The 24,353-nt window shown below is 39.2% G+C and overlaps 1 protein-coding gene across 1 annotated transcript in view; it reads left to right on the plus strand.

Annotated features, from left to right (window-relative positions):
- The window catches only part of ncana (neurocan a), a gene marked incomplete at its 3' end in the record, with an annotated part of 97,127 nt that overhangs the window by 13,891 nt on the left and 58,883 nt on the right, over positions 1 to 24,353 (plus strand). The window contains exon 2 of the mRNA XM_081375587.1: positions 15,788 to 15,855. Coding sequence (XP_081231713.1) covers positions 15,789 to 15,855 — 67 coding nt within the window. The 5' untranslated portion in view covers position 15,788. The remainder of the gene's footprint in view (positions 1 to 15,787; positions 15,856 to 24,353) is intronic.

Genomic DNA, 24,353 nt, shown 5'->3' on the forward strand with positions numbered 1-24,353 from the left:
TAAAAAGCTTCAATAGAAACGTGTGAAGACGCAGAGTCGCACCGTTATCCATATGCAAAAGACAATAGAGGATTTTTCCCCGCCACGGTTAGTTTGAGTCTCCCGGTATTCCAGAGTAACCATGGCAACCAGACAGCCGGTTAACCCTCGGTGCGCCAGCCTGTCCGCCGTCAGATGCTCCGCACCTGCGACCGCTGGCTATATTAAGCTCATATCCACCGTGTGTAGAGTTATTGGTGTGGATAATGCTAAGTCTGACTATTAATCTGTCTGTCTCTCTGGATGCGTCGGCTGATCGGCCTCTGGCTTGAAGCTTCATTATCTCATGTTTCTCCTCCTTTCGAGGTGATCTTGTCTTGGGCTTTTGTTCTCGGCTGCGCTTCAGTAATTGGCCATGGACCGGTTATTGCCACTGGCGAGACTTTCATCTGTTTGTTCCTCTGTAAAGACGTATTTTTCTGAGATGAATTGGCCCCAGCTTAGTTGAGAATTTAAAACTGTGCTTAATCGATCTGCATTTTATTTTAGGCTATAGGCCTATTTGAATACTTCTGCTGCAAGAATACAAAACATGCACGTGTCACATATTAAAAAAAGCATGTATTGCATTTGCATTCCTGTGAAGTGTTTTTATTCATTTAGTCTATTATTGTTATTTTACTAATAAAGATTGCATATGTTGTTTGTTAGTGTAATGCATTGGGCTTCGTTCATAAAACACGTGCAAAATGAGTTTCTGTGTAAATCTTTCATACATGCAGTCTTAATTTTTCACATTTAATTCAATGTGCCAATTAATGTAAAAATGTTTGTACTGAACATATACAGATATTCGTTCTGGTCATGTTTCACGACTGATTCACGTTGTTTTAAAAAGGAGTAGTATGTTTTATACCTGAGCAGGGGTCATGTGATATTCCTTTGGCTCTGAGTATCGTATTATTGAGCTGCAGGATTCTGGAGAAACTGAGAATCAAAGTTCAAAGTTTCTTGCCATTTGCACAAGTACGTTTCAGTACAGGTACATTGGAATTCTTGTGCGTTTCTCAGAGTCAGGTTTTAAATAAATAAAAAATATATATATTTTAAGGTAGAGCAGAGAGCGACAAAACATTTTAAAAATGCAAAGAATGCAAAAAAAAAAGACTATATAAATAACCTTTCTAGTTTAAATAAATACACATTGTAATAGATGATAATAATATTGCACGTTGTAAAAACTCTAAATAAAATAAAATACTATTGCACTAATCATTACAATGATTAAAAACATGGAGTAGAGTACTTTTTGCCCTCCTTACTCACGATTGTTTTGTTTCAAACAGAGATTGCGATTCTCCCGCGATTCTGAACAGACAACTATACTATACTATAAACTATGCAGACTATATTAAACATTTTTTAATTTTGAATATTTTTTTTTAATTCGGCTTAAATGAATGATTCAATGACTCATGTAGACTTCACTTGTTTCATTACTGGATGAATCAGTGCCTGCGTCCCAATGTGCATACTATCCATACTAAATAGTATGTGACAATAGTAATTGTCAATACTATTTAGGGCAGATAGGGTGGATAGTATGCACTTTGGGACGCAGGGAGTGTTTTTGAACGAATCTCTTAAATGAATGATTCAATGACTCACTTATAAAGACTTCACTTGTTTCACTACTGGATGAATCAGTGCTTTTGAACGAATCTCTTGAATGAATGATTCAATGACTCACTCATAAAGACTTCACTTGTTTCACTACCGGATGAATCAGTGTTTTTGAACGAATCTCTTGAATGAATGATTCAATGACTCACTCATAAATACTTCACTTGTTTCATTACTGGATGAATCAGTGCTTTTGAACGAATCTCTTGAATGAATGATTCAATGACTCACTCATAAAGACTTCACTTGTTTCACTACCGGATGAATCAGTGTTTTTGAACGAATCTCTTGAATGAATGATTCAATGACAAATACATGTTTAACAGTAATACAATCTTTATTTGAAGTGTCTAATTACTTTCAAAAGATTGGTTTGCGCTTTTTTGATCACTTCCATAGACATCAGTGTTTATATATGAACTATACACTTTTATCCCAGTACTTCTGTGATCATTTGAATTAATGTAACAGAAATATTGTTTAATAGACAAAAAAGGTTTAATAAGCCAAATCGATGGCATTTAGGAAGCATGGGATCACAATCTTGTAACAATTTCTAACCGAGCTCCAGCATATTATTATACTAATTCTTATACAGCTGATTTTCTGCATGTTTATCTGATTCTTGCAGACTGGAGATGTTTCATATACTCTGAGTCTGTGTAGTGTTGTAAACCCGTGTGATTTACACCATAAACGTCGCTGCTTTTGTTTATGTGCTCCTTTAGTGAGGAAGATTTACGAGTCTCTTCAAGCAGGAACAAATGCAGTCGTTCTTCATGATCCTCACACCTGTTTGTTTTACATGTGTCAGGTGTCACATGATGCTCGATAATTGAGAGGATGAGACTGTATTGAATCCATTTCTGCATTGACTTTTACAAGTGTATCTATTTCCAGAGCAGTGTTATTTTGGCATTGTTCGTAGCCAATACTATTATTGTCAGGGTTTCTACGTTTTGTGCTTTTCCCAGTGTGTCTGATTATTGATTTCATTCATCTGTTCTGGCAATTATGTCATTAGTTCTCCTGATTATTCAAACCCTGTGTTTGTGTTCTCCCTCGTTCTCTGTCCGTCATGTCAATGCTGTTTCTCCTGAATAGATTATTCTGTGCATTCATCGTCTTCGTGAGCTTCGATACCACGTTACGTGACAATTGTAGTGTTTATTAATATTTAGAGTTAAGTTTTATTTTATATTTTCAGTTTTCATTAAAATTTTAGTTAAAATTTTGATTGTTTTGTTATGTACTTTACGTAATTTTAGTACCTCAGCTAAAACTCACTTAGTTGCCAAAGCAACATTTCTAATTTCCATTTGTTTTTTTAAGTTTACGTTAGGGACACATGATATATCGGCCACCATATCTGTATCTGTCCCGATATCGTCCTGTATTGAGCATAGTTTTACTCATTCCTGCAGATTTTGTGCTCAAACACCCAAAATGCATGCACATAAAGACAAGTATATCGGCTATATAAACAGTATAGTGGATCTGTGCGTCAGGTCTTAAAGGGACAGCAGCCTAATTTACCGGCTGCCAAATTATGAGATAATATTAAAAATATCTATATGGCAGTTTTCCCCATGGTATCAATGTCAAAATTGTGGCCAGTAACTTTGGAAAACAGTGAATGGTGAGCAAAAGACTGCATGTCAAGCCCTGGATATATGCGTGAGATGTGTGGTTTGTCTTTCTCACGGGTGGTTTTGACTCCCACTGACTTTCCTGCATGTAAATGTCAGTGCTGCTCCAGAACCGGATTAGATTTGAACTAGTTTGATTAGGAGAGACACTTCATTCGGATGTGTGTGGGCTTGTGAGATGAGAAACACTTTCACTCACTCTGACTGACTGAGTGAGACAGATCTGCAAACAGAGGCAGTGTGTGATAAACAGATGGAATGGGAAATGCATGTGTGTTAGCATATGTGTTAGTTAGGGTGACCATATTTTAGTTTTTAGAAAAGAGGGTGGGGGGTATGGGGGGGGGGGTTATATGCATCAAAAAATACTTGACAAATGTATTCACAACCTTGCAACTATGTTATTATTGTACTTTAATACATAAAGAAATACATCCTTTCCATTCAACGTTTGGCCCGCAACAGTAGAATAATATAAAAAAAGTAATAATAGTTTACCTTTTAACACCTTATACATGACACTGTTTCTTTTCATGGCCATAGGTTAAAATAAAATAAAACATCTTCTACACTATTTCAGTAAAAAAATACTTTGTATACTCTTGTATACTTTCCTTATGTGGGCTTCTAGGTCGCCAGCACCTTTATTTGACACTGACACGTAATGCCAGCTTTGCAGGTCATGCATTCTGCTTTACACGGGTCCCGACGAAAACACAGGTCCCGAGACGAAAACACAGGAATTTTCTCTGTAAATCGTCTGTGAGTTTAAATTGGGGCTTTTTTTTAACGCTGTACAGGAGCCATGTGCCACTGTTGATAAGCAAGCACTGCTGTGTCTCTTGTGCTCTCCTGCTGCTCAGAGGAATGACTGAGATACAGTGTGACCAATGTTTGCGTTACATGACCGACTGACCAATGGTGGCGTGCGAGAAGGCAGGACCTAAAGCAATGCAAAAATGGCGACTGTAGAAAGCAAAAGCCGAATCCCGGACATTTTGGTTGATCTAGAAATCCCGGCCTAGTAGTGGGAAGTTTGGGTCATTTTACTGACTCGGATCTTTGAATCTCGTTCATCTAAATGAACGAATCTTTTTTCGAGTCATTTTGTTAATTTCAGCAGAATGTATTTAAAATGTTGCGTTAGACAAATTCCCCAAGCACATCAAATGTTGATCGCATTTAGAATAAAAATTGCAGTGCGAGGAAAAGGCCAAATTATGAGAAACAGAAATGATTCATTAATTTATCTTGGTCTTCAGGCTATGCGTTAGTTTACCTCACCTCCCAATCTGAGCCGTTCGTTCATCCCGTGATCCTCATAAACTGAGCTATGCTGTCGCTACCGGACACAGAACTGATTAGTTCATCTCTCGAGTCTTCGTGTTCGAGTTCTTCTTTTCGACAAAAGAACGAAAGACTCACAGGAATCAGATCCGAAGACTCGAGAGATGATCTAATCATTTCTCTTTCCGGTACCAACAGCATAGCCTCTATGGGACTGATGGGAAGAACGAGAGACTTGGACCCGAACCCGAAGACTCGAGAGATGAACTAATCATTTCGGTTTCCAGTACAGAACCCATAGGATGTTGAACGAATCTGAACGAATGAACGAATCACTCTCTGAGACAACTCGGTAGTCCCGAGTCATATTAAAGATTCGTTCAAAATGAACGAATTGTTCATGACCGACCCATCACTAGGCCGGACGCATTTTTTAAGGTCCAAAAAGACTACGTATGGTCACCCTAGTGTTAGTGTGTCGTCTAAAGGTCTATATATATAGTGGGGAGAACAAGTATTTGATAAACTGCCGGTTTTGCAGGTTTTCCTACTTACAAAGCATGTAGAGGTCTGTAATTTGTATCATAGGTACACTTCAACTGTGAGAGACAGAATCTTAAACAAAAATCCAGAAAATCACATTGTATGATTTTTAAATAATTAATTTGCATTTTATTGCATGACATAAGTATTTGATCACCTACCAACCAGTAAGAATTCCGGTTCTCACAGACCTGTTAGTTTTTCTTTAAGAAGCCCTCCTGTTCTCCACTCATTACCTGTATTAACTGCACCTGTTTGAACTCGTTGCCTGTATAAAAGACACCTATCCACACACTCAATCAAACAGACTCCAACCTCTCCACAATGGCCAAGACCAGAGAGCTGTGTAAGGACATCAGGGATAAAATTGTAGACCTGCACAAGGCTGGGATGGGCTACAGGACAATAGGCAAGCAGCTTGGTGAGAAGGCAACAACTGTTGGCGAAATTATTAGAAAATGGAAGAAGTTCAAGATGACGGTCAATCTCCCTTGGTCTGGGGCACCATGCAAGATCTCACCTCGTGGGGCTTCAGTGATCATGAGGAAGGTGAGGGATCAGCCCAGAACAACACAGCAGAACCTGGTCAATGACCTGAAGAGAGCTGGGACCACAGTCTCAAAGAAAACCATTAGTAACACACTACGCCATCATGGATTAAAATCCTGCAGCGCACGCAAGGTCCCCCTGCTCAAGCCAGCGCATGTTCAGGCCCGTCTGAAGTTTGCCAATGACCATCTGGATGATCCAGAGGAGGAATGGGAGAAGGTCATGTGGTCTGATGAGACTAAAACAGAGCTTTTTGGTCTAAACTCCACTCGCCGTGTTTGGAGGAAGATGAAGGATGAGTACAACCCCAAGAACACCATCCCAACCGTGAAGCATGGAGGTGGAAACATCATTCTTTGGGGATGCTTTTCTGCAAAGGGGACAGGACGACTGCACCGTATTGAGGGGAGGATGGATGGGGCCATGTATCGCGAGATCTTGGCCAACAACCTCCTTCCCTCAGTAAGAGCATTGAAGATGGGTCGTGGCTGGGTCTTCCAGCATGACAACGACCCGAAACACACAGCCTGGGCAACTAAGGAATGGCACCGTAAAAAGCATCTCAAGGTCCTGGATTGGCCTAGCCAGTCTCCAGACCTGAACCCAATAGAAAATCTTTGGAGGGAGCTGAACGTCCGTATTGTCCAGCGACAGCCCCGAAACCTGAAGGATCTGGAGAAGGTCTGTATGGAGGAGTGGGCCAGAATCCCTGGTCAGTGTGTGCAAACCTGGTCAAGAACTACAGGAAACGTATGATCTCTGTAATTGCAAATAAAAGGTTTCTGTACCAAATATTAAGTTCTGCTTTTCTGATGTATCAAATACTTATGTCATGCAATAAAATGCAAATGAATTACTTAAAAATCATACAATGTGATTTTCTGGATTTTTGTTTTAGATTCCGTCACTCACAGTTGAAGATTACCTATGATAAAAATTACAGACTTCTACATGCTTTGTAAGTGGGAAAACCTGCAAAATCGGCAGTGTATCAAATACTTGTTCTCTCTACTGTATATGAAAATTTAGTTTGACTCTGGAGAGTTGGATGGCATTCTGACTCTGAAACCTCCTGAGGTGTGTTGTGTTAGAGGTTATTTGTTGTTGTAATGTCTCCGTCCCTCTTTGAGGCTGTAGAGGCATTCGAGTGGAGCGAAATGCTCATTATCTCTCATTATCTCTCATTATCTTCTCTCAGATGTGCTGATGAGCTGCACAAGCCCATTAGAATTACACCGAGGCTGAAAACATCTCAGAGCGAAACTCTTTGACCACATCAGTGAATCTGTGCTCGTCACGGCTGCACTCACACTGATCTGCATTACTTAGCGACCCATGTGAAACTGCATAGGCGGCACAAATAGCATTAGCATGTTTCTAAGATGAGTATGTAATAACCTAATATGCAAAAAATGCAACATGCAGTTTTTTGTTTACTATGTATTTTTATGCATATTTACATCTTTATGCAATAATTATGTTTACTAAGGATGCAATAATCTAAATTGCATAAAAATACACCATAAAGAATTATTGTGTAAAATAATCCTCTTTTATAGAGACTGAAGCAGTTATTTTAATAATATTGATATGCTATTATAGTAATTATGTTTTCAGTTTTCATTTTAATATTAGTTTAGAGTTAGATTAGAGTAATTTTGTAATGTGCTTTTGTCATTTCTTTTAACACATATTTTAACAAGTTTTATATATATATATATATATTTATTTAGCTTTAATTTATTTATATTTCAGTTTTACTAATTTTAGTACTTCAACTTAAAATTATTTTATTTCATTTATTTGCCAAAGCAGCATTTCTAATTTTCATTTAGGGTTTTCCATCTAATATTTATATTTGAATTTAGTTCAGCTTTATTTCAGGTAACGAAAAATATTTTTAATTTCGTTTTTTTTTCATAATTACAACACTGGATTGAACTATTTCTATTGATACTTTTGAATGAATTGAATTAAATACAAGGAGGATATTAAAGAGGTGAAGCACCAAACAGGTACAAAGTGTGCTTTAGTGAATAAATAAAATTGATACGTAAATTAAAAACATTTAAATAAATGCATTTTGAAGAGGCAAAATAGTTTGAGTAAAATGTTTTAGAGTTTATAGAGTGGTTTCATTTGGTTTGAATTCTAGATTTTAGATTTCATGATTGACTAGTGATTCTGGATAAATTGAGAATCACATTTTTTTTTTTTAAACAGATCGCGATTCTCCCATGATTCTGAACAAATTAAACGAAATAAATGTAATTTACTAGAGGTTCTAACAAAATGTAAATTGCAGTCTATTTAAAAAGTTAAATAAATCGGAATGAATTGTTGAATGAATGATTCGTTGAATGAATGAACCGACGCATGTATCATTCCTATTTTGCACCCGCGCACAGCGGACTTTTCCCTCCACAGACGCACGTCGGTAAATTAGGAAATTAACTCGGCTCCCGGGGGCGGTTCAGCGAAAAATCGAGGCGTGTTCCGGCGCAAACGTTTCCTGGTGCTATTTTGCAGTTTCAGAAAACAATTCCTCCACTGACTTTAGACGAGGTTTTTCCTGGTCAGTGGCGGAATTGTTTTCTGAAACTGCAAAATAGCACCAGGGAACGTTTTCAGTGGCGCGTTTTCAGTGGCGTGTTATTCAGATGCTATTTTAAGGGCGCATGCTTGGCCATAATGTAGCGTGTGCACAACGCGCATACACTTTGCTTCTCTCATCTACACAGACGCAGCAGTTGCCATTTTTGCAAACCATACATAATTAAAAGGAAAAATATTACCACACGAGGGAAATCATTGTGGTGTCCATGAAGATGTGAAAAGATAGGCATAAATCTAAAATCTAAATCTCCTTGTGTGCGTCTGGCAAATCCACCGTTATAATAGCAATCCGCCATGGAACAAGCGTGCCTGCTTTTAAAGGGAATGTGAGATGACGCTCTGATTGGTTTATTTCACGTTACGCCCAAACCACACCTATGAGTAATGAAGCTACTTCAGACCAACCCTTTTTAGGTTTGCATCGGGTGCAAGAGTCCTTTATCCCGCCGGTATAATAGCAACAGCGCCCGAGATCCGCCCACAAAGTTACTTGCGTTTTGGGTTTGATACTTGCATTTCAGATCGTTAAAATAGGGCCCAATGACTCTTCTAAATCCTTCACTCGTTTCATTACTGGATGAATCAGCATTTCTGAACGAATCTCTTGAATGATTCAGTGACAAAGACATTTTTAACAGTCACTTGTCGCCACCTACTGGTGTAACGATATAATTGATACAATCGTTATTTGAAGCGTCAAGTTACATCAGTGTTAATTATCCGAACCATATACTTTTATCTCAGTACTTCTTGTGAATTTTTTTTTATTTGTAACACTGAAATAATGATATTGTGTGGTTGAAAAGAAGCTGTTTGTGAAGCTGTTTCATAATGATGTGATTTTGTCAAAGGTTTAATAGTCACAGGCGAATCATTGTCATTTAGGAATAAGATCGTGTGGGTGTTTGAATTGAGATCATGATCTTTTAGCGATTAATCATGCAGCTCTATGATTTACCCTGCTATATATCTATATATCTACCCTCACATCTGTCCTCATTCCTTCAGACATCCGGCACTGAGTCTGGACTCACAAAAACCAGCCAGACACCAACAGCAAGAGGCATCAGCAACAGCCAATTACTGCAGCTGACACACACACACACACACACACACACACACACACACACACGACGCCTGACCGCATCATTGTCAGCCATGTCTCACTTTGATGAAGTCACACGGGGAGGGAGCCGCTGGCGCTGGGTTTGAGCTGTGGGTGTTTTGGATGTAGAAGCGGAGGACTGGAAAACAGAAGCTGATTTAATCAGAAAATGCCAAGTGGAATTAAGAGCCACTGAATCCATCACAAATATTAGAAATGCAAAGCCTTTGGGCTTTAAATTCACTTGACAAAGACGCTCAGGCTTTGGCTGACGAGAGTTTAACTAGTCTGAGCATTGGATTGTGTTAAAGCAGTGTTTGATTCATGATGGTGAGGGACTTGAGAAACTGTCAGTCGTGTCTGAGCTCAAACTCAAACTAAATAAAGGCCTTTTTCATTTTCAGCTTTGAAGACGACCTACTATGCCCTTTTACAAAGTCTTGATGTTGTTTTCAGGCTATTCTAGAATAGGTTTTCCTGCTTGAATGTTGATTATTTTCCCATATTCTCCATTGTTGCGGCTACTCTCTTCCCAGTCTGCCAGTAACGCTCTGTTTACTTCCTGTCTCTATGAAGCTCCTCCTTCTGAAAAGCACACTGTGCTCTGATTGGTCGGCTGGAGCAGTGTGTTGTGATTGGTCGAGCGCTTCCATTGTGTTTGGGAAATGTCCCGCCCCTTCCCATAACCACCAGTTTAACACACTACTAACTAACTCAACCAGGCCCCGCCTTTTTATTCTGCATATGAATTATTATAATGAGGAATATTGTGAAGTGTTCGTTCCCGGAAGAAACTCAAGACTACAATGGAGGCGTTTCATGAGTTCAGAAACACTGACACTGATATAGAGAAGAACTCAGCAACATTACACACTAAACAAAGATGAACATGGGCAGAAGCATAATAGGTCCTCTTTAACTCGCATTTGCATGTTTAAAAACTTCTTACATCGACACACCACTTGTCTGATTTACTTTGCTGGCCTCTTTTTGTAGATTTGCACCTTTAAGAACTATCCATATGTAAAGTTTTTTTTACTTGTCAGTTGAATGTGAATTTATCTGATATATTTGATTCCACAATAATAGACCAATTTGGAAGAATCACAAATAATTGCTCAGCCGTTTCAGTGCACAAATGACTGGAGGACAATGAAGAAAAGATGAATGCAATGGGACTTGCAATGGGAGATGTAAATAAAACAAAGATTAATGAGGTTCGTTTTACAAGAATATGCAATTTCAGTCTTTCTACTTCAAAATTCACATTTAACTCAATGTTACTTGACATTTCTTTGTAATTATTTGTGAAATTTTTGAGTGAAAAATGTTTCAAAGTAAATCCTACATCAATGTAGAATTTTTTTTGTTATATATATTCATTGTTTCATCAAAGTATTTATGTGCATGACTTTCATATCGCTTTTCACCGTTTTCTAGATCATGAAGGTTGCAATATAAATGTTAAAACTAAAAGTCACAGTAATTTTTGTTTGTTATTCTCTATTTAAAATGTCACATTATATTGATTTTATTCACTCTGACTCATTTTTAAAGTTTTTCCTTTCCGTTCTTCTTCATAAGATGCAGATAAAGACGGCTCAAAAAACAAAACGAAAAACACTCATTGCATTTATAATCACATAAAGTGACTCAACTGACATTTCAAACTAAATATCACTGATATCTTTGTAAGTCTGACATATAATTTGTTTTGCAAGCTGTCAGTCAGATTTTTTTATCTTTTTTTTTTTGCTCAGATGTTGCTTTTTCACAGCTCAGTTATCTTAAAATCAAAAGAGATAGAAATAGAAAGAAATAGCACACACACACACACACACACACACACACTCACACGCACACACACACACACACACACACACATACTCACACACTCAGATACTCACACACGGAAACACACACACACACACACACACACACACACACACACACACACACAAAAGATTTTTTCATCTACTCATGCTGGAAATCCAGTGCTTAGTTCTTCCTTGCCGTATCAACCTTGCAAACACAAGTTTATTTCCAGGCGGGCTGATAAGAAACCCGTGTGTTTGCTGTATTAGTGCATGAAACGGTCAGTAAACAGACTATAGGCTACTATCCCGCTTTGATACGTCCCATAAACACACAGTTCTGCTCGCCGCTTACTTATCATAAATGCTGCAGTTCCAGTATCATTATTGGTCAAGTCAAGTCACCTTCATTTATACAGCGCATTTAACAATATAGATTGTTTCAAAGCGGCTTTACAGTGATAATAGGAAATTAAAGTAACAGAGATTGTTTTGGCTTTACAGCTGCTCTAGAATAAAGTTATTGTCCAGCTAAAGTTAGTTTTTGATCGGTTAAAGGCGCGCTCTTGAATCGGCCTCAGCTGTGTCTCTAGTTACCGCTGTAAATAGCTCAGCTAACCGCTGCGAGCTAAATCACCTCAGACAAAAACGCTTCTGAATCTTTCAGGAATTGTAATGCTAAACGCCTGGAGCTGCAGCGAGTCTGAGTTTACAGTCAAGAGAATGGCTGTTCACTCGCTCAGAAACTCATCTGACGTTTCAATGCTCAAGCTGAGCTGGTGCACGACCTTCCCATGCCTGTAAATAAGTCTTCAATCCCTCTTTTATTTGCGTCTTTCTCCCTATCTGGTTGTGTTTAGCTCTTAAATGCTGGGTGGATTCTGTAGGCATGAGTTGGCACATATTCTCGCCCTCTCTCTCTCTCCATGTTTCCCAGTGGGAGGTGCTGTTGGCAGAGTGTGTGTGTGTGTTTGCAAAAGCTGTTGGCAAAGTTTCGGGATGCTGGTACCAGCTGGGAGAGATCAGGGAGCGAGTCCTCGCCGCATGCGACCACTTCACACTGACACCAGATTCACACACACTCGTGAACCTGCTGAGGCCTCCACATGCTCAGTCGTTTCAACTCCATGATGTTGATGAGCCAGACAGCTTTCCTTAGCTAATTCATTGGCTTGGGTGTTTTGGGTGGTCGCTAGGGTGTTGCTAAGCAGTTACTAGGGTGTTCTGGGTGGTCGCTAGGGACAGGGTTGTTTATAAGAAGCTACTAGAGGGTTCTGGGTGGTCATTAGGGCATTGCTAGGTAGTTGTTATGGGGTTCTGGTTGGTAACTAGGGTGTTGCTTAGCAGGAACTAGGCTATTCTGGGTGGTCATTAGGGCATTGCTAGGTGGTTGTTATGGGGTTCTGGTTGGTCGCTAGGATTTTGTTTAGCAGTTACTAGGGTGTTCTGGGTGGTCACTAGGGCATTTCTAGGTGGTTGGTCGCTAGGGTGTTGTTTAGCAGTTACCAGGGTGTTCTGGGTGGTTACTAGGGCATTGCTAGGTGGTTGTTATGGGGTTCTGGTTGGTCGCTAGGGTGTTACTTAGCAGTTACTAGGGTGTTCTGGGTGGTCGCTGGGGTCTTGCTAAGTTACTAGGGGGTTCAGGATAGTTACTAGGGAATTGTTAGATGGTTGTTAGATGGTTTTTGGTGGTAGCTAGGGTGTTGCTAAGTTACTAGGTGGTACTGGATAGTTACTTGGGTATTGCTAGGGGTTCTGTGTGGTAGCTAGGGTGTTGCTTAGTTACTTGGTGGTACTGGAGAGTTACTTGGGTATTGCTAGGGGTTCTGTGTGGTAGCTAGGGTGTTGCTTAGTTACTTGGTGGTACTGGAGAGTTTCTAGGGTATTGCTAGGTGATTGCTAGGGGTTCTGGGTGGTAGCTAGGATGTTGCTAAGTTACTAGGTAGTACTGGATAGTTACTAGGGCATTGTTAGGTGGTTATGATGTTGCTAGGATGTTGCATAGCAGTTACTATGGTGTTCATGCAATGATGCATGACTATGACATTGCTAGGTGGTTGTTTGGTAGTTTTAGATGTTTTCTAGGGAGTTGCTTAGTTACTATGGCATTCTGGGTGGTTACTAGGGCATTGCTAGGTGATTGTTAGGGAGTTTTAGATGTTTTCTAGGGAGCTGATTAGTTACTAGGGCATTCTGGGTGGTTACTAGGGGATTTCTAGGGGATTGTTAGGGGGTTCTGGGTGGTATCTAGGGCTGTTGATAAGTTACTGGGGGATCCAGGATAGTTATTTGGGTATTGCTAGTTTGTTGTTGTTAGAGGGTTCTAGGTGGTCATTAGGGTGTTGCTAGGATCTTACTAAGAAGTTACTAGGGTCTTATGGATGGTTACTAGGGAATTACTAGGTGATTGTTAGGGGGTTCCGGGTGATCACTAGGGTGTTGCTAAGCAGTTACTGGTGGTTATGGGTGGTCATTAGGGTGTTGTTAGGTGGTTGCTTGGGGTTCTGGGTGGTAGATATGGTGTTGCTAAGTTACTAGGTAGTTCTGGATATTTACTAGGGTATTGTTAGATAGTTGTTAGGGGCTCATGGGTGGTCACCAGGATATTTCTATGCAGTTACTTGGAGATTTTGGGTGATCACAAGGTGTTGCTAGGTGATTGCCAAAGGTGTTACTAAGTTACTAGGTGGTATTGGATAGTTACTAGGGTATTTTTAGGTGGTTATGGTGTTTTTAGGGTGTTGCTTAGCAGTTATTATGTTCTGGGTGGTTACTATGACAATGCTAGGTGGTTGTTAGGGAGTTTTGGATGTTTGCTAGGGAGTTGCTTAGTTACCAGGGCATTCTGGGTGGTTACTTGGGCATTGCTAGGGGATTGTTTGAGGGTTTCTAAGTGGTCACTAGGGCGTTGCTAAGTTACTAGGGGTGTTGGGTGGTTATTAGGGCATTGATATGGGATTGTTAGGAGTTCTGGTTGGTTGCTAGGGTACTAGGGTGTTCTGGGGTTATTATAGTATTGCTAAGTGGTTATTGAGGGTTTTAGGTGGTCTCTAAGGTGTTGATTAACAGTTACTAGGGGGTTCTGGGTGGTTACTAGTGCCTTGCTAGGGGATTATAAGGGGTTCTGGGTGGTCTCTAAGGTGTTGCTAAGCAGTTACTAAGGGTTGTGGGTCGTTAGGGCATTTGCTTGGTGGTTGATGGGATGTTATAGTTGGTTGCTAGGGAGATGATTGGAACTTGACAGTGTTAGGTGGTTATTTGGATGTTCTGAGTGGTTGTTAGGGCGTTGCTAAGCATTTACTGTGGTGTTCTTTGTAGCTACTAGGCTGTAGCTGGGTTGTGCTGCAGTGTGGGAGACGAGTATTAAATTTGTATCCGTGTTTCATTACACTTAAGAGAGACGGGCTACAAAGCAATTTTACAGAAGCCAGACCTTTCCTGTCTGAGCAGGATTAGAGACGGCGTGAAGGATACTAAAAGACAGACCACCCACAGAGAGAGAGAGAGAGAGAGAGAGAGAGAGAGAGAGATAGAGAGGGAGGAGAAGTTCAGTAAAACAATGAAAGGATGAAGCGGCTTATTACTATTCTGAGAGTGTTTTGTTGGTGTGTCTGACGGGTGGCTAGTGCTGGATTACAAAAAAGAAATGTTCCTAACCAGCACCCTGCCACGACATTAATATTCATATTCTCATCTCCTTTATAAAGGACACACAGTCTGTCTAATAAACCTCTGTTTGTCATTTCCCATCCGCATGCTGTGTGTGTGTGATGACTTCACCGACTGTTGTGTTTCTCTTATGTGTTTTTTTCCCCCCAAATATTAGTGCTTTATAGTATTTAGTGTGCATGTGCGTGAAGGAAAGGTCAGGGTGTGTTTGATTGTCAGCACATTTAGTGTATTTAAGTATTGTTATTTGTGTTAGAAGAGGGGACATTTTAAAAGACAAAATCAAACATTTCATGTTAACCATAGTCAACGTTGATGTTTCTAACACAGTGAACTAGTATGCAAGACAAGGGCTGCGTCCGAAATCGCATACTCTCCTGAGTAGGTACTTATTTTGAAGAAGTATTTACTTCACGACCACTAAAAAAAGTATTTTCTATATAGTATGAATGTGTGTAGTAAGAATATAATCCGGATGTACTACATCTGTCATGATGTCATTATCATGTGACCGACCAGCGCTTCCCTGTCATTCATAAATCCTCTCCCGTGGCCTCATGGGATAGTAAAGGTATAGTAAGGGGTATATCCATCGTGTACACACTTCTCCGGAAGTAGTAGGTACTATTTGCCTACACTTTTATGTGAATTCGGACATGCTACTTTTGTCACATACTGTTTTTCGCCTACTATATAGTAGGGAAGTGTGCGATTTTGGATTCAGCCAAGGTTTTATGCCCCGATGCTGTACTGTTTTAGTACACACTCAAAAGTGTTTACTTTCCCATTGTCAGGGAAGTACATGCTTTATCTGTGGGAATTGAGACGCAGCCAGTGTTGTTTTTATAATTCTCATTGTCCTCTTCTCTGTGTTTGTTTTCTCTGTGTCTCAGGATGTTGCGTGTGAGTGCTGGTGGGCTGCAGGTTCTGTCGGTTCTGCTGGTGTTTTCAGCGGGCTGTGGTGAGTTCTGGTTCACTCTTTCTCTCTCAAAAATTTCGGCTGATACCGATACCGATAATTCTTTATATTTGAATGCCGATAATTAATATATTGTCCGATAAATCTAAATCCAAATTTTATATATAATTTATATTATATAATATTTATATAATTCATATAAACATTAACATATATCGGCTGATACCTATACCGATAATTCTTTATATTTTAATGCCGATAATTAATATATTGTCCGATAAATCTAAATCCAAATTTTTATTTATAATTTATGTTATATAATATTTATATAATTCATATAAACATTAACATATATCGGCTGATACCGATATGGTGGCCGATATATCGCGCATCAAAATATATTTAGAAAAAATTTGTGTTTTTGTTCATGCAATGAAAGTCATTTGGGTCCAATATGTTTGGACTTTTTTTTTATACGTTGCGAAGAAGAAAGCCATACAGGTTTGGAACGACATGAGGAAGTGTAAATGATGACAGAATGATAATTTTGGCTAATATATGTCTTGAAGACCCCGTTATCCGCTGAGATTAACATTAAGTGTTCAACACTGATTAGAGGTGTTTCAAAACCTTTTATGATCTGATCATTTAAACCACGATCTAGTGTTACTTTTGTGCAGTCTTAGAATCGGTCCTCTGTCAAATTCCCTTGTTAGTTTTGTCATATCCTGTCAACCTTTTTAGTCAAGTTTTAGGTGATTAAGTCTGAGTATTTTGGTCTAGTTGTGGTCAATAAAAACGTATAATTTTAGTCATACTAAACTGTTGGTAACACTAGTATGGGGAACACATATTCACTAATAACTGTGACTTTTGCCTCAATAAACTCCTAATTTACTGCTTATTAATAGTTAGTAAGGTAGTTTTTGTAAGGTTTAAGTTTAGATATTGGGTCCGATTAAGGGATGTAGAATAAGGTCATGCAGAATAATGCATTAATATGTGCTTTATAAGTACTAATAAACAGCCAATACCCTAGTAATTTGCATGCTAATAAGCAACTATAGTTAATAGCGAGAATTTAACCCAAAAACAAAGTGTTACCGAAATGTTTTTATTAGTTTTAGTTTTAGTGAACAATAATAACCCTGTGGCACAATTGGAAACACGTTTGAAAACTCTTTGAAAAAAAAAAAAAAAAATCTTAAAGTCCCCCGTAGTCTATAATTTTATCCCTTGAATCTCATCTTTGATCACTAAAATGACACATTTAAATATTTTTTCCTTGAAAAAAAAAATCTTTATGCCTTAAAATATCTTGAATGTAACTCGACACCCTTGCCTCATTTAGTATGCGCGGTTCTATGAATATGCAAATGAGCACCGCCTCCACTCACTCACTCAGCTCAGAGATCCACTGGTTGACGATCACACGTTGATCTGATTGGTTACAAGGTAGTTTGTGACGTCAGAAACACCAGCGATTTCAAAGCGTGTTTTTGAGACTGTCTTTGGTTCACTGCAGTTTTAAGGAGGAAATACTCAGCAATGGTGTCGACTTATGAATTTACACATGCTTTGTCTTAAAGCGTATTAAAAACACCACATAGACACATAAACAACATTAAAAGCTGGATTTTCACCGCAGGGGGACTTTAAAATCATGAGCATGTGATACAAATATTGCTGATGAAGGCATCTGACTTTGGTTTTTAACAGCACACACAAACACTGTTACGACCCGTCTGTAGATGCAGAACCGTGCGCTGATTCTTTGTGCTTGTGCTGAATATATATATATATATATATATATATTAGGGGTGTGAACCGACAGTGGTCTCATGGTTCGGTTCGATTACGATTATCATGTCATCGATTCAGTTCAATTCGATATCACGATGCATCGGGATGCACCGCATCCTCAATTTAAAATTTTACTTCAAAAGTGATGTGTGCGCGCATGTGTGTGCGTGTGCTCGCCTGTTCGGGAAGTCGCAGTGACAGAAACAGTGACATTCCAGTTCAAGTTTCAAGGGAGTAAAGCTTTTTTTACAGTCTATGGAGTAAAGCTTGTTTATGCCATTAAGAAAAGGAAATCTGTCAAATAAATATTGTTTTAAAGAAATGTTCATTTAAAAGCAGCGCTCATTAATCAGTGTATGTTACCATTAAAGATGCGCGCATCAACCGTCGCCGAATCCGCTGTTGAAGGTGACGATCATCCATTTATAATCACGCGTAACACAGAATAATTTTAATTTGACCATCGGGTGCGTATAGGCTACTTAAATAAGAGAAAATTATTGGGCGGGTGGATGATTTGTTTTTGGCTGCGGATTCGGGTGACGTTGGGGCTCATCCGCTTACTCTAAAGCAGTCAGACTCTGCCAGGCGTTAACAGCTCGGGGTGAAAACGGCTAACGTGGTTTATCAAGTTAGTGGTATTACCTCCTGCATATTCTATTTGTGCGTGACATGAGTGCACACAGCGCGTGTCTTCTGCAGGTCGTGCTTACCAGGTTGTTCATAAAAGCCGAAATGTGCCCAGATGTCGGCTTTAAAGTAGCCTAGTTGGAGCATTTTTTATTTTCTCGCACTCGCGTCTCGCCTCCCTCTGCCATTGTATGCTACCGCGACAAAGCACGTACGCAACAAATGACGTCAGAAAAGCGTCAGTACATTATAATCGGTTATGGTCTATTACTGAACCGAAACCGAATCGTCCTCGTCTGCATCGCGATGCATCGTAGAAACGATTAATTTTGACACCCCTATATATATATATATATATATATATATATATATATATATATATATATATATATATATATATATATATATATATATATATATATATATCACTGATTCTTGAGATAAGGGACAAAACATGTCCCCCATCAAAATGTTGCAATTTACCTTAAAAAACAATAAATTATTTAATTTAAAAGGCTTTAAAAGTTGGATATGAAAGACTTGTGTATGTTTAGACCCTTAGTTTTGTATATATTTATATTATTTCATAGAATTTTATAAAATACCGGCACTGCACTATGAAAGCCCATGCAAATGAACTCGTCCTCCATAGAGGTCACAAAATCAAAATGCAAAAAAAAAGTGTTTTAAAATGCCCAAAATGCACAAATATGAATATGAGGTTAATTGGATGGCTTAATAAAATATCACAAAATACTTAAAGTGAACATTGCATTATTTTATACATTAACAATAGCCTTTCAAAATCTGTCATCAATTCATGTCAACTCCGTCAGAAATGTTTCAAATTCTAAATAAATCAGGCATATTTTGGTCAACTTAACCCTGAGGACCCCCTTTGACTTCTATCTGTTGATGAATGCAGCAGTCCAACACATGGTCTCGTAAGTTTACTTTTTTATATATATATTCAGCAAACAAGTTGAAATCCCTGTGGTCACAGCTTTTATGTGTCAACACTGTCTTCAAAGTAGGGATGATTTCAATCAAGAATTTTGAAATAAAAATTGGTAGTTTTGTTTAGTTTAATGGCAGCTGGCAACTGAGGAAAATAAAAATGGCTACCATTTATTAGACGTGATTAAGTTGAAAAAACATGTTGTTTTGTCAACTCCGTCAGATGTCAACTCTGTCAGATATTTTGTCTGACGGTGTTGACATGTAAGCTGACGGAGTGGAAAAGTGCTTCCAAGGACTCATTAAGTAATGTATAACAACTACATAACATGATAATATGATCTAAGTATACATGTTGATTGACTTAAAATATCTTAATATACCCAAATGCCACATAATAACTTTAATAAAAAAGTATTTTTAGTTAGCTCTCAGCCTATTGTGTCCTCTTGCAAATCATTTGTTAGATTTACATTTTAGTTCAAATATACACTGAACAAAATTATTAACGCAACACTTTTGTTTTTGCCCCCATTTTTCATGAGCTGAACTCAAAGATCTAAGACTTTTTCTATGTACACAAAAGGCCTATTTCTCTCAAATATTGTTCACAAATCTGTGTTAGTGAGCACTTCTCCTTTGCGGAGATAATCCATTCACCTCACAGGTGTGGCATATCAAGATGCTGATTAGACAGCACGTTTATTGCACAGGTGTGCCTTAGACTGGCCACAATAAAAGGCCACTCTAAGGCCTTGTCCACATGGACACGGGTATTTTTATAACCGTGACTTTTTTTTTACGCGGTTCGGCCGTTCGTCCACACGGAAACACAGTATCAGGTCACTGAAACCGAACATTTTTGAAAACCCCTGCCGGGGTGAGGATTTTCAGAAACGCCGGTTGCAGTGTTGTGTGTAGACAGTAAAACCGGGGTTTTTGCTTCTGATTCAGGCTTCTGATTGGTCAACGTGGCTTTACGATTAGGGTTATATCGCCGCCTGCTGGTGTGGCATGCTCTTGACAGTGCTTGATAGCGTGTTTTTGCGTTTTCATTTAGGCGGACATTTCTTTTAAACAGAGTATGTGTGGACGGATTTTTTTTAAAACACAGGAGGAAAAACTCCAGTTATAAAAATACCCCTGTCCGTGTGGACTAGGCCTAAAATGTGCAGTTTTATCACAAAGCACAATGCCACAGATATTGCAAGTTTTGAGGGAGCGTGCAATTGGCATGCTGACAGCAGTAATGTCCACCAGGGCTGTTGCCTGTGAATTGAATGTTCATTTCTCTACCATAAGCCGTAGAGAATTTTAGAGAATTTGGCAGTACATCCAACCGGCCTCACAACCGCAGACCACGTGTAACTACACCAGCCCAGGATCTCCACATCCAGCATCTTCACCTCCATGATCTTCTGAGACCGGCCACCCAGACAGCTGCTGCAACAATCGGTTTTCATAACCAAAGAATTTCTGCACAAACTGTCAGAAACCGTCTCAGGAAAGCTCATCTGTATGCTCGTTGTCCTCATCGGGGTCTCGACCTGACTGCAGTCCGCGTTGTAACCGACTTGAGTTGGCAAGAGCTCATATTCGATGGCATCTGGCACTTTGGACAGGTGTTCTCTTCACGGGTGAATCCTGATTTTCACTGTACAGGGCAGATGGCAGACAGCATTGTATGGCATTGTGTGGGTGAGCGGTTTGCTGATGTCAACGTTGTGGATCGAGTGGCCCATGGTGGCGGTGGGTTATGGTATGGGCAGGCGTATGTTATGGACAACGAACACAGGTGCATTTTATTGATGGCATTTTGAATGCACAGAGATACCGTGACGAGATCCTGAGGCCCATTGTTATGCCATTCATCCACGACCATCACCTCATGTTGCAGCATGATAACGCACGGCCCCATGTTGCAAGGGTCTGTACACAATTCCTGGAAGCTGAAAACATCCAAGTTCTTGCATGTCCAGCATAGTTACTGGACATGTCACCCATTGAGCATGTTTGGGATGCTCTGGATCGCGTATACGACAGCGTGTTCCAGGTCCTGCCAATATCCAGCAACTTCACACAGCCATTGAAGAGGAGTGGACAAACACTCCACATGCCACAATCAACAACCTGATCAACTCTATGCGAAGGAGATGTTGCACTTCGTGAAGCAAATGGTGGTCACACCAGATACTGACTGGTTTTCAGACCCCCTCAATACAGTAAAACTGCACATTTTAGATAAATCGGGCCGATATTTGCGGGTTTGACGTGTATCGGCATCGGCCGATACGCGGCTGCTGCGTTCGCCGATAGTTTTTTCCCGGCATTATTTACAGACAGGCGTCCGTGGGCAGCTCTGTGTTGCTGGAGACACTGCAGTTCACGTGCAGCCCATGCACTGCCCCTCCCACACTAGCAGAGTGCTGGAAGCCTCTTCAAGACAATGGCAAGTTTTAAACTTTCAAAGCATCTTTTAACTGTTTGACTTAGCTGAAATATTGACATACACTTTAAAAGTGGAAACACGTTGCTCTATATGTGCGTGCAACTAAGCAAATTTGTGGGTCCAAATGGAAAACGCGAATGCCTCATCTATAAAACTGCTTGTCATTGTATTTAGGGAGCTGCAAATAGCTAAGTTTGAGGCTATCCATATGCATACGGCAGCTGTTACGAACACTGGTCATAGGATTAAATAATGCCGACGTTGTTCCGTGATATTTGTGGGAGTTTTATTCAGCCACCACCTGGCTGAGGTTTGGACGTGTGATCATAAAAGCAGCGACGCGGTTGCGACACATCGCGCTCGTTTGTCCAGGCGCTTCTATGCCGTGGTGAGATGAAAACATCGAAACTTTTTAGGGCCTGTTCACATATCACGTCTTTTGCGTGCTCAAGTTCGTTATTTCAAATGTAGGCGCGCGGTATGCACGCTCATTATGGAAGCGACGGGCTCGTTTTTTCCAAGCGCGTTCGCGCCGCATCGATATAAAAACATCTCAACTTTTCAGAATGCCGCATCTGTGGTGGAATAATACGACAACATCGAAAGATCGGCCGAACAGCTGATCATAGCTGGACAGGGCGGGTTTTTATTTCTCATCTCCATAAATATATTCGTAAAGGGCAGGAAATAAATTAATCCTTCCTCCATGTCATCATGGAGAGCGCAGTTCATGGCTCCATAGCAACGACAGACGTTTATTATGCTGCTTGCTTGTTGCTACTGTGTGCAATAGTGTAATTATTTTATTCATGCTTAAATATTTATTTTCAGAATTTACTTAAAGAATTTGAATTATGCTTATTATTTATTTTCAATAATTTTAGCACTGAACTTTTTTTTACTTGTTCTACCTCACCTGTTTTTAATATTTGTCAAATATTTTTTTTTTTTTTAGTTCAATAAATTTTCCTTATTTTTATTTGAGACTTGTAACATTTGTTATCATCATTGTGTCATTTTTATGATTTAAATTGAGTGAGCAAAAGCAGTATCGGCTCCAAATATCGGCCCAAGAAAATCGGCACCCCGTATCGGTCATCGGCTAAGGCTGATGAAAAAAAATTGGTATCGGCATCGGCACTAAAAAATCCATATCGGTTGATCCATATTTTAGAGTGGCCTTTTATTTTGGCCAGCCTTAGGCACACCTGTGCAATAATCATGCTGTCTAATCAGCATCTTGATATGCCACACCTGTGAAGTGGATGGATTATCTCCGCAAAGGAGAAGTGCTCACTAACACAGATTTAGACAGATTTCTGAACAATATTTGAGAGAAATAGGCCTTTTGTGTACATAGAAAAAGTCTTAGATCTTTGAGTTCAGATCATGAAGAATGGGGGCAAAAACAAACGTGTTGTTCAGTATAGATGACCAACAGAGGACCTCCAGATACATTTGCTTTTTTCTTTTGATACCAGGAACATTTTGACATTTTCATGTGTGCCAAGATCCTGACACCAGGTACTCTTTGTATGAAGTTTGATACCCTTTCCCTTGATACTCTCTCCCTTTGCCATGTCAAAACTAGGTAAATATCTTTAATCAGTTTTATTCTCGATTAGTTTGTCAACACCGTCATTTGTGTGTCAACACCGTCATTTGTGTGTCAACACCGTAAGATGGAGGTTTTTCATTTTTATATAAAAAGGTATGTTTCTTTTGTTCGATTGAGTGTGTTCATACATTAAAACACCAACTTATCTACATGCATCAGTGTCTTGTGCACAAAACCACTGATTGTATATATTAAAAATTAAAAAATTAGTAAACTAAATGAAGGTAATTTAAAATGGCTAATTCAAAAACAATGTAAAATAATATTAAAAGTGTATACAACGCAATTTATCACTTAACCTTGCTAAGGCACACCATTTCTACACACTTAAAGACTTTACAGTGTTGTTGAATTGATCAAACACACAAAAAAAACATTTTCATGTGTCAGACGGAGTTGACAAATGTCAGGTTACTAAGTGAGTAAATGTCAATTTTTATAAAAAGTGGTTAAATAAAAAACCTGTTCCTTTTCATAGTATGATAGATGAGACCCGTGTTTATGAAGATATCCAATTCAAATGAATGTAGTATCGATTTTTTGTTTGTCACTTTTCAAAAGTACTTTTGTCCCTTATCTCAAGAATCAGTGATATATATATATATATATATATATATATATATATATATATATATATATATATATATATATAATACCCAATAGTCACCTCAGCCAAAGCCCTCCTACCGTTTAACCGGATCAGTGTGTGTGTGTGTGAGCGAACACAAAATGCTTCATTGGCCAAATGTTTTCACTGGCAGCTTCAGTTTCACTAGGCTCTTTAGCGATGGGTGGCCGTTCTGAAGGATGATGGGAAATCACTCCCTCCTGCCAGGACGATTTACGAGCCTGTGAATTCAGACCGGCCCTCTTCAGATCGGACCTCAGGATATATGAGAGGAGCTTTGCTGCTATTTACTAAGAGTGTTAGGCTGCGAGTTAATGTAAAAACTGCTGACTTAAAGCGATAAACCTATGCGATAAAACTAACACGCAAATAACGTTCCAAAATAAGTGTAAAAATGCTCAGAAAAGGCAAATATTGTGCAGTTTTTTATTAGTGCTTCTTGGCAGATGAAATAA

The sequence above is a fragment of the Scardinius erythrophthalmus genome (assembly GCF_964197995.2).
Source record: "Scardinius erythrophthalmus genome assembly, chromosome: 9".
Lineage (NCBI taxonomy): Eukaryota > Metazoa > Chordata > Actinopteri > Cypriniformes > Leuciscidae > Scardinius > Scardinius erythrophthalmus.